Source organism: Passer domesticus, chromosome 1 (genome assembly GCF_036417665.1).
Source record: "Passer domesticus isolate bPasDom1 chromosome 1, bPasDom1.hap1, whole genome shotgun sequence".
NCBI lineage: Eukaryota > Metazoa > Chordata > Aves > Passeriformes > Passeridae > Passer > Passer domesticus.
In genome coordinates this window covers 41,492,450-41,504,503 of record NC_087474.1, presented here as the reverse complement: position 1 = coordinate 41,504,503, position 12,054 = coordinate 41,492,450, and the positions used below count along the sequence as shown (strand labels likewise).

At 36.8% G+C, this 12,054-nt stretch overlaps 1 protein-coding gene across 1 annotated transcript in view; it reads left to right on the top strand.

Annotated features, from left to right (window-relative positions):
• Nucleotides 1-12,054, top strand: part of SNRK (SNF related kinase) — a 39,807-nt gene that overhangs the window by 5,487 nt on the left and 22,266 nt on the right. Inside the window, exons 2-3 of the mRNA XM_064415747.1 lie at nucleotides 5,189-5,286; nucleotides 6,636-7,329. Coding sequence (XP_064271817.1) covers nucleotides 6,741-7,329 — 589 coding nt within the window. The 5' untranslated portion in view covers nucleotides 5,189-5,286; nucleotides 6,636-6,740. The remainder of the gene's footprint in view (nucleotides 1-5,188; nucleotides 5,287-6,635; nucleotides 7,330-12,054) is intronic.

Genomic DNA, 12,054 nt, shown 5'->3' with positions numbered 1-12,054 from the left:
GGGGAGGCCTTGAAGGACCAATTCAGATCCAGTGGCTTTTTAAAGTTGTCTGTATGGAGGGTGATTCTCACACAGATACCAACTATCAGGTAGAGTTTCTACAACACAATTCTGAAATTTTAGTTTGCTTTTTGCTAATGTTCTGAAGACCACTTACCACAGCTTAACTGTGTGAAAGAGGAAAGCTTAAATTGTCTGTGCTTGATGTTACTGCACTAGTCTTCAAGAAAATAGATGGTAGACAGCAATCTGTAGGTCTGAAAGTTTGGGAATTCCTTATCTAATAAAGAAATCTGTTCTTTAATTGATGATATCCAGAATCATGCATTGTATCTTTTATATTTTCTTTTTCTCATGCGTTGGATCTACCTCATAGTGTTTTGCTCTTAGAAGTCAGGTCATGCAGGCTCTCATAATTTTCTGTTACAAAATGCTGTTAGTAACCTTTTCTTCTCAAATCTATAAAAGTGCTGCCCTTCCCATCCTCCAACAATTTGCTGGTCGAGGAGCAATGTTTTACCAAGTTTATTGACCTGTCAAATATTTCTGCTGCTGCCTGTTCACTGAATAATGGACCTTAGAGTTGAAGAATTCTTGTTGGCATTTTGCTTTTACTTCAATACTAAGAAGAGTTAAGGCTAGACATCAGTAGCTCTAATGCCTGCAATGCATTTTAAAATGACAAAACACATTGCATTAGCGATTTCCCAAATGTTTAGAATGCCAAAATTTTATCAGTAATTGGCACCTCTCGTATCTTTTCAGAGTGAAATTCTACAGACTGTTTAAAACTAAGGAGTACAGTTAAGTTTTGCAGGTTAATTCTTCTTTTTATGTTTGTAACACAGCATTACTTGATAACTCTTCATTGTGATCTTCATCATTTTAGAGGCAGTCAGTGCTGGATAGCAGAGAGGTTTGCTGATATATCTTGACATTTCATTAACACAGTATGGGCTGGATATGGACACTGATGCCTAACAGGAAAATGAAAAGTGCATGTACATCTTGAAGAAAAATCTCCTGTAGTGTTTTATCGTGGAACTCGCTGGGGACAGGAGAGTTTATAGGGTTTGTCATCAGTGAAAGGGAAGATATGTGTCTAGGCTGTGGTGCAGTCATGTAAAGTGGAAAATAAAGCTTTAGAGGGCATTGCGTATATAAGGGCTGAGTTGTAACACAGCTGTCTCTGGGAATTGTGTCTTCCTCTGCCCCCCAAAAATGCTGCATGTACAAACGTGTGGCTGTAGGGTGAGTGTAGATTGCCCTGATTCCTTTGAGTACCTTTGAACGGTAGTTGTGAAGGCCATAGGAAGGTGGAGGAGGAAGGGCTCTGCTGGATCATGACACCTGTATGCAAACAGAAGGAGAATGCACTTTCCTGGGATCCTGAATCCCATATTGAGTCTTGAATATTCAAGAAATAAAATTTCAAACTTCAGAAGTTAGGAATATGCTGGAGGAGTTGCACAATGATAAGTTTTCAGGGTATGTGATGTGTATTGAGTGTGTGTGTATTTCACGTGCCACTCTTGCAATGCCTTTTACCTGCTTCTAGTGCGTTGGTGCTCCCTTATACCAGAAGAAAGGTGATAAAAAGTCCTCTGGGGGAGAGCAGGTTGACACATAAGTGAAGGTGTAACAGTGCAAGTAGTGGGTAATATAGTAAAAAGACAGGCTGTTTTTAAAGGTTCATAGATTACCCTGTAAAGATAGCTTACATTAGGAAAGCAGATAAAAATTGGGATGAAATATTGGAAAAAATATGAAAAAAATATAATTGCAGTTTATTTATTGAGCTAATATGTTCTTCAGTTTGCTCTCAGATTCCAATGATTTAGACAAATTCTTTTCAGAGTGAAAAAAAATTGCATCCAAATCTCCATATTCTGTGTATGTCAAATTTTGGATTTTGTGTTTCTAGGAACAAAATCAGCATAAGTCTCATCAAGTCACAATCAACATACAACTATATAGTAAATAAATAGTTGGTATAGATGCTGTTGGTTAAGAGACAAAAGAGATCAAAAGGAGAAGCAGGGTAAAACTTAAATCTGTCTGGTGGATGTGTGTAATGTGTGCATCCACTGAACTATTCATTCTAAACTCCTGTTACAGAAAATGAAAGCATGTGCTTTTACAAAATGATTCATCTGATCTCTTTGGCTATCTGCTTTAGGGCGCAATTTGTTTTATCACAGACTCTTATCTGTGTTGACTGAATCTCCATTTATCGTGAAGGGAGACAGGAATGGTTTGCTGTCTGTGGACAGACAAGTCCCAGTGAAGATTACTTCAGCTTTTATGTCTATTAGACTGATGGTGCAGGGAAGTCTTTGCATTGATAGTTTTTCCACATTTTCTTTAAATGGGACCATGAAGCTTCATTTTCTAAAGTAAGCTAATACACACATTAGGGTAAGATGAACTAGGCTGGTTTTACATGAAGTGTGTAATCTAATGACACTTCTTGAATAGGGTAAATTGTTTAAAGAAAAACTAGTGTCTCTGAAACATGCTTCTTTTTCTAAACAGATCTATTCATCCCTCTTTTAAAGATGGTTGAATCACAACACTGTTGCTAAGCTTCTTAATAGGATGCATGTGATATTACAAAACAGCTCCTGCAGATCTCCATTAGGGGCTGTTTACAGTGTTTTGTGGGATAGGTATATGAGCTTCTGGGGAAAGAAGGATCTGTTCTGAATTTATTTACTGGTAAATGTCTACATTGCATAAAATGAGTATTGGGGGCGTAGCTGAGTTCTGGTATAATTAGGGAAAAATGCATTTTTAGAACCATAATTAGGTGCATGGATTAAGCTCTGCTAATGGTTAGTTAACTCACCAGCTAGAAAAACCAAACTTTAATGCTGAAAAAATGAACTTATCAGAGGCTTAACATACTGTGAATGAAAAGGCAGGTAAATATTTTCTGTGATGTAACTGTCTCTTAAATGCTTTTTTGCAGGCTGTCATTTGGCTTGCTGCTAACATGTGGCTGGTAGAAATTTTGTTTGTTGTCTGCTTTAGTCTGTAGTTCCTTCACTTGGGAAAATGTTCAAGAGAACACATTGTGAACTGGATCACCAAAATGATCCATCGTTAAAAGTAATCCTGTTTTGGAGGGTCATGGCAAAACTAGAGGCTTGTGTGGTTTCATGTATAGTGAGCCCCAGAAGTTTTACTGTGGTAACTAAGGAGACAACAGCAAAGGTCTCAAAGAGGCTCCAGCTTGAAATAGTGGATTTTTAAGTACTGTCAAAATTCTACTTCTTTGCTCTGAAGAGAAACTGAGAAAAAGAAACTGCTCTGAAATATATTGGTATGGCAACTGCACTCCTTTAGATAGCATATTTAAATTGTAACCAAGGCTTGTATCTATATACACTATGAAATTTTTTGCATCCACATCCTACTACTGAACTACTAAACTTTTGTATTTTCGTGCCATGTGTTCCATCTGAGATCCCTGTATTTAGTGGTGGAAGCTTCATCTTTGCAGATTTATTTTAAAACCACAGAGTTAAGGGTTAGTTGGTCTGTTATTGTGGAGACTTTTAAGTTAAACTGTTAATGAATTTGCATTAATTTTGTTACAGCTAAGAGGGCAGCAACATTAGTAAGCATAGTTTATCTTCCATTTCTGTAAGCTCTTATCCTGTTGATTACTCTCTGATATATTTCTCCATTGCTTAAACATAACTGGTGTTTGCTGGAATTCTGTTGACAGGTTGATTTTTATGTGTATTTTGTGATTTAAAGTTAAATCACTTGTTGAACTTGTACACGCTCATGATGGTTGAGAATGTGCCAAGTGAACAAAGTAATGAACATAAATCTTTCCTTACTGCTGAGTGTTGCAGTTAAATTCAGACAAGCTGTCTTTGTGTGCTCCAGTTTTCCTTTAATTTCTTTAATCTAGAAGCAGTTAGGAGTCAGATTAGGATGCTGTGGAGATAGCAGTACTATAAAGCATGTTTGAGTGGGGGGTTTTGTTGTTGTTGGGTTTTTTTAAATGCTGGCAAACCCTTCAGGAGTGAGACTCTGGAGCTGCACAACCATATGGAGCACAGCTGATTAATAGATCCCCTCCTGCTTCATACAGGCTAAGATTAGGTGGTTTATGTGTGTACATGGACTGTTTTTCATTAGTCTTCATTTTGGGGTTAGGTCAGTATGATGGAACATTATACAACTCTAAAGTAAAGTATTGCTTGAAAACATTGTTAGTGTGTAGTAGTAGTGAAAGGACCCTCAAACTGGCCTAAGAAAGTAGAATAGAACAAACCAGAAAATGAGTAGAGAAGGGTGAGAGGAACGCTAAAGCCAGTGGAATAACCTCTGCAAAAGGATTTATAGACTAGGATTAGAACAAAATTGAGCTGAAGCTAGGAAGGGAGGAAACTAATTCTGTGAGTTGCTTGAGGCAAGGTAAATGGAGTATGATAGTTCTTGTTTTGGAACAGACGGTGAATGAGAAGATGCACAAATTATCAAGAGATTAAAAACAAACAAGAGGAAGTGGTTCTTCTCACAGCACATAGTTAAGTTATTCAGCTCTGCTGCAGTATGTTCTTGATGCTAAAAATTCACTTGCTTTAGTAAAGCACTTGCCCAGTTTCACAGGGAGGAGTGGGGTAGAATCCATCAAGTGCTATTAAACACAAACCCACTGCTCTCAGATGTAAAGAAGTTTTTGAATCTCTGAAAGATAAGGAGAGTTTTATTGTTTATTGTGTATTTGCCGTTGTATTATGTTGTTCCTTATGCATTCTGTAATAGTTTCTACCAGGTAGGAGAGTCGGCATTTAGTTTAATGTAGCATGCTTTAATTCAGTTTTTGAATAAGGACGGGATGGTGTTACATGGGAATGGTGGGGGAAGCTCTCTAAGATGAGCAGTCTGTGAAGTGTTGGGAGGCAGATATGCCGACCATCTTCTAGTGGAGTGGTTTTTGAAAGAGCATGTGAAGCGTAGGTCTTAGTAGCAGAATAAAAGGGTGCACACAGCAACACAAAACCCAGTGAAGTTTGTTAAAGCTTGATGACTCTTTAAAGAAACACAAAACTCCAAACCTCAATGTTTATATTGTTTGTTATTGTATTAATGCTTGTTGTACTTAACCCTGTTCCTTGTCTAGGTTATGAAGTTTTGGAAGTTAATTGATTTCATTCCAATTTTACAGGCGTGGAGGTCTCAAACTGAATTCTATGGGTTTTTTGGAAGCAGACAGCTGGATAGTGAAGAGGTTGTACCATGGCTCCAGCTGAGAGAAGCAGTAAGGTGAGCTTGTTAAACATCACAGAATCCTCATAGGACCCCCAGCCTTGTAATTGAATTCATATGAAACCAGGTTCATTAGTTTCACTGTCTGTGAAACAACTTGTTTAGCAGGGAGTGTTTTTAATATAATGCTTACATTTCAACTTGAGAATAACTAATGTAAGGGGCTGTTTGGTTGCCAGCTTCCTTTTCAAAGTTTTTCTTTTTGAAGTTCAGTTTTGAAACTGAAAATATATTCTAAAGAGCTGTTTTTTCTCTATTTTAGAGCTGGCAATGAGCCATCTAATTTTCATATTTCTAACTACTTTGTACTCAAAATTGGATAAATGGTTAGCTTTTTGATAGCTACAGTTTTTTATTTAAACTTCAATCTAAGTTAACAATGTAGGAAAAAGTTCTGGAAGGTTTTGTATATGGAAAAAAAAAAGAAGACAATGGGACATAAGACCTTCAAAACCAGTTTTGAATATGAATATTTTATAAGTTAGGTCTTGTTTGTTTAAATGCCAAATACCTGGTAAGCAGGAATTCACTACACAAGAGCTGAACTCTTGAGTCTTCTCTGCTTCTTTCCCACTCTTCTTCCCCTTCTCCTCGCTCATTCGCAGGCCTGATGAACATATGCAACCTACCTCCAAACTTTTTATCACCAGTTTGTGTAACTTCAGTCAAAATATTTAACAAAAAGTTTTATTAACCACTGAGTACATCCAACCCAAATGTTTCATTTCAGCCTTCAAAGCTTTGTTCACTTGCTATAATTACAGTATTGATTGATACTGCTCAGGCTAATTAGAGTAACAAAATTAAGTATGGTATGTCACTCTGAGCTTTACTAAACAGAAAGCTGTTAAAAAGGAGGAGGTAAAAGTCCCAAGTCATGCCATCAGAACTTTGTATTAGAGCTATTTCATGCACAATACAAAGCGATGTGCCAAAAAAAGATGTATTAAGTATGTTCCTCTTGATGATATTCTGTGCTGCCCAGCTGTTTTATAGTGTATCTGGAAAAGTTACAGATTTCAGTTTTACCAATTTTAACAGTCTTTATAACACCAATTTCTTCAAGTTCTGCTTGAAAGGTTTCTGACTCAAGGCAATGAAGGCCACTGAATTTGTGACAAATTTTCATTATTGCAGAGCTGAAACTCACTTTCTTGAAGCATACTGATAATGTGATGTCAGAAATCTGCAAGTTAGCACAGCCTGCCTTATTAAATCCTTTGGAAAAATTTCTGAAGATTATTTCATAAATAATCTGTAGTAATGTGCTAACATAACTTGGGGTAATTATAGGATAATACATTTTACTTTTATACAAGTATATAATCTTGTCTCTTTGTTTTTAGGTATGCTTGGCAGTGATTATGGACTATTTATTTGCTTCAGATACTCTTATATGAAAATACCACGTTTCCAAAGAGCTTAAATATTATTTCATCTTCTGAAACAGAATGGCAGGCTTCAAACGAGGATATGATGGAAAAATTGCAGGATTGTATGACTTGGATAAAACTCTGGGCAGAGGCCATTTTGCTGTGGTCAAACTTGCTCGGCATGTCTTTACAGGTGAAAAAGTAGCAGTAAAAGTCATTGACAAGACCAAACTGGACACTCTTGCCACTGGACATCTCTTTCAAGAAGTCAGGTGCATGAAATTAGTGCAGCATCCCAACATTGTGCGGCTGTACGAAGTGATTGACACCCAGACAAAGCTTTATCTCATCCTAGAGCTAGGGGATGGCGGAGATATGTTTGATTACATCATGAAACATGAGGAAGGGCTCAATGAGGATCTGGCAAAAAAATACTTTGCTCAAATAGTTCATGCTATATCCTACTGCCATAAACTGCATGTAGTTCATAGAGACTTAAAACCAGAGAATGTGGTTTTCTTTGAAAAGCAAGGACTTGTGAAATTGACTGATTTTGGCTTCAGCAACAAATTTCAGCCTGGAAAGAAGCTCACTACAAGCTGTGGATCTCTTGCCTATTCTGCTCCTGAAATTTTACTTGGGGATGAATATGATGCACCAGCAGTGGGTATGTATGTCTTCTTTGAATTCAACCAGTAATCTGTAAACATAGATACCATGGTCTTGTACCTCTGTGTTCTGTTTCAAGATAATGCCAAATATGGAAGGTAGCTAATTGGCAAGAAGTAATATAATCTAGATGAGCTGTGGATGAGGTCATGCTGGGGCAGCTCTGTTTGACTGAGATACTCAAACATTCTCAAAAATGCTTAAAAATTCTTTTTGTGTGAAATGATGCAATTGTATACATTGTAATTGTTTTTAAAAATTAGTAATAATGTGGATGCAATGGGTATATTTGTAAATACTCAGAGAGAACCCATCTTCTTTTCTGAAAAGTTGCCTGTTTCAAATTTATTTTTAACAAGACCCTACGTTCCCTTGCATCCAACCACAAGTGACTTTCTTGGCTCGATTTAGCCATGTAAGAGTAGCATTGTGTGCCCAGGCTGCTTACATGTTTTGCTGCAAGGTGGTGGGAAGCCATGTGTACCAAGTACTAACTCAGCTACCAAAGGAGGAGACAGGGAATTAAGTTAGATAAAGCTTCAACTCCCTCTATCCCACTTCTGCCCTTTCATTGTCTGAGAACCAAGAGTAGTGGATGAGTTTCCAGTTGCTCCTGATTGTATAAAAGGTAAAAGAAATAGTAATATGTAAACGAGTCTTCATCTTTCTAGCTGCAGAGTGGAGTGTGCATAGTGGACTGCTACATGTAATTCTCTTACTCTCTCTCTTAGGTCTACTGCTTATTGTAGTAAAAGTAATTTAGAGTCTTTTTAGAATAGCTGTAAACATTGATGGGGCTGCTGAATATTGTCCTGTAGTCATACAGATTGCTTAAATCTGTTAGTTGAGGTACAGCTCACTTCCCCAACAGGTGTAGGCACATGTAATTGCAAATGGTGCTTCCAGAATAGCTTTGGTAATCAACATTTTTTTATCAGTATCTGATAATTTCACGGGTGGACTCTGTACATGGCTGTGTGTGTTTTGTTGTGTTTTATAGTAGTGATTGTAGTGATGGTTTAAATTTAAGCAGAGTTGTCCAGGTTTTTGCTAATTTACCTGAGGTGAACAATCAGCTAATTTTGTGTGTTAACAGGCACACTGTTAAACTACAATTCTTGCATTATTTTTTAGCTATTAGGTAAAATATTTAGGTTCTTTGCCTAAACATTTGAACAACAATTTGTGGTTTCTGTCTTTGAATAGGTATTGTACTCCGGGTTTTCTGAACTTGAAAGTACTTTCCCAAGTGTGCTATAATTAGGAATTTTGGATCTTTGTTACTTCTGGGTTTGCAAATCAGTGTTGATGCTACAGAGCTACTTTACAAGATGATTTCTGTTTGGAGTCAGATGATTCAGATGAGTTGGTTCTGGTTTTATTGGTGGCAAACTAGAGCTCCTAACACCTGAGTTTTTCTGTGTTCTCTTATCTACTTTTGAGAATTTCCTGAAGCACGAGTGTAACTGACAGCAGTGGCCTTCAAAACTAGATGGACAAGTACATTTGTTAATTATGCACTGTACAATGCCTTATGTGAATTATTTATTGAAAAATGGAATAGCAGTCAAATTTTGGAGGATGAGCAAAAAATTAGATTTTGATATTGCTGCCCAGTTGAAGATGATTGGGAAGAAGGGATGTGTGGTGATTAATGGGGGAAGGGGAATTAGGAGCATTATGACCAGGTGGTCCAAATTGAATTATAAAGTTAACAAATCATGGTTTGGACCTCTTAGTGATAAATGTAATAATGTTTGTTAGAGGATTTTGTAAACAATTAGGGAGGTAAACTTCTGAATAGTGCTAAAACAAAATTTTTGAATGATTCAGAGAGGGTGAGGTCTGGTTAATATGGAATGGATTGATGTGAACAGAAGAAAAAATAGGAAAAAATTAAATTATTTTAACATTGTCTAAGGATGCCAGTTATCTTCTATTTCTGAGAATATTTAAATATACCTCTGTGGTTAGTTCTTGCTTACTTATTCCCCAGTATGCTTGCTGTCTCAGCTACTGGATACTTAAAGCTTCTATCCTAGTTGAGCAATTGCAGTGCTTGTATCCTAACATTTTAGTGGCATATTTTTCATCACTTTGTAATGCACTACGAAATTTCTCCGAAGTACTGTCAGTTGCCAGAGTAAAAATACCAAAATTTTTACTGTAAGTTTCCAATAAGATGATGACTTTGAAGGGTCTGGATTTTCTTTTTTTAACTATGGGTAAAAAGATAAGATACACTGTACAAATTTTCTAAATATGATTTATGTATTTTAAATACAAAGATCATGGGGGGAAAAAACAGGGTTCTCTTTCCCCCAAAAGAAATCTTAAATTTAAGTTTAGGAATTCTATCACTAAAATTGTAATTATGTAACTGAGAAATGAGCTTCTGCAAACCTTTCTTAAACTTGTAATTATGTAACTGAGAAACGAGCTTCTGCAAACCTTTCTTAAACTTGAAAGATAAACTTTCATGCTGGGATGGGATTGTACTTGTAAACTAGGAATATGTTTAAATTCAGAAGCAGAAACTTTCAAGGAAGAAATGTCATCAGTTACATTGTGATGCGAGTGATGTGCAAGGTGTGTGTATATAGCTTGAAATAGTGGTGGAGTGCTGTGAACTCATTCAGCTGTTGGCTGAATGGGGCTATTAATATTGCAATAACAGTGACTGACAATGGCAAAGATTCTTCCACCACTTAGGATGAGATTACATTACAGCTGAACCAATCTAAAAGCTTATTCCTTAGTAAAAAGGAGGTCATGCTTTCCCCAGTGCCGTGACATGGTCATGCCCCTTTGTGAGCATCTGACCACTTGAAATCCAACTCAGTTTACTATAATGACAAATTGAAATGGATTCCCCTGCTTACACTCTGTGCATATTAAAGTACCTTTGCATTCATTGTGTTTTTAAAACCCCACACGTTATTTATGCAAAATTGTTGCAAAAATTATTGGAAGAAAAATTGATCAGGGTGTATGATGGGTTTTCTTTGGCTAGAGTTTGCCAAAAATATGGCTTTTGGATCTCTTATGAATAATATTAGAATGAGTATATAAAGGAAGATAATTTACATTTTCTTTCAACAAACTGAAATATTTAGGGCAAGCCTTTATTAAGTTATATGCTTAATAAAGAGAATAGAAAAGCTTGCTTTTTGAAAACAACTGTTTCAGCTAGTTGAGGGATTAATCAGCCCTTTGTGATGTCACTTGAAAGTTTTCACACTTGAAAAGAGCCTAGTTAATTTAGGTCTCTCATTTCCTTTTGTGTTTAAAGATGTAGTTATAATGATGCAAGAGGAATATTGGGCAATGATCATATGTTTCCAGGGCTTGTCAAAAAGCTGAGCGAGTTAGATAATGAGAAGTTCTGTTGCTTGTAATTTCCCATGATTTTTTCATACTTAATTAATATTTGTTCCAATCAGAGGAAAGTGAGAGGACTGTTGTTGGACATAAAGTTCATTTCCTAAATCAATGGATGTGTTACTTTAGATCAGAGTTCTGTCTAGAGCAGTGGTGTGATACCATGAGCTCTGTCAGTATTTAAAAGTTGATAACTACAGATGAAAAAGAACAGTGTGCTTCTGGTAGTACTCTTCCTCTTGCTCTAGCAGCATCAACAGAAATTGGATCATTAAAGAAATAGAAATTGCCTCTTTCCTAGGTGATAAAGTTTAGTTGGAGCTTTTCAGATTAGTTGATTCTTTCAGAGGAGGGCAGGTTCTATTTTTATTGCTTGGCATCTCTACAAAGTGTGAAGAGCTGTGTAGGCTACAGTAAGACATAGACACTTGTGATAGGTTCATGTTATTGTAGTTGGGTATTTTGCAAATGCATGGGAACATTTGCAGAGTAAATTCATTCTTCTGAGGATGAAAAATGGACAAATTCAGATTGTAGCATTGGGATTTTATGTATTTAGCACAGTTGAGCACTGGCCTTCAGAAAAGCACTGTAATACACAAATAACAATGTAGTTACCATCACATTTACTTAGCATTGCAGTTTGTCATCACAGCAACACAAAGAGAATGGTGGCAAGATGTTCCTCATAAAAGATATGACTAACAAGAATATTGTGGTTACTGTAGCTCAGTGCTACTCAACTGGTACTTCGTTGTCCAAATCCAACTTGCTGCTGCCCTGGAAGCTGCAGATAACTTCTGCTGCTTTAGTAGTTAGATAGGGGCTTTGCACAACTCAGACCTGGCTATCTTCTGTCACTGTGGTAAAACTACGTGTTCATAGCCTAGTCATATGTTTTTGATTACAGAAACAGAGGCCTTGTTACACATACACTCTGCTTTCCTGAGGTGATGATACACTGCCTTTAGACCCACTTTGTGTCTGTTGGAATGAACCTAAATTCTTTTATTCTCTTTTTTGCATCAAGCATTTGCAAGGGCTTTTTACTTCAATATAGTGTTGCTGGAGTGTGCTTAGTGTTTCAAAGCTTCAGCCATGTTCACAGGGTGCTTGAGCATAGCCAGCTAGACCCAGTGACCCTGTCTGGCCTGTGTGGAGCTGGTTTGGATGTTCCTGGGTGTGTATAACACTTTATTCTCAAACTGAATGACTAATGTAAACTGTGCCCAGTGGCTAGATACAGTAACCTTTTGCACTAAAAAGCACTGACTATAAGATTTGACTGACTGATATTAAAAAACCATGGTTGTAAGATACTTGCAGATCACAAACAATATTG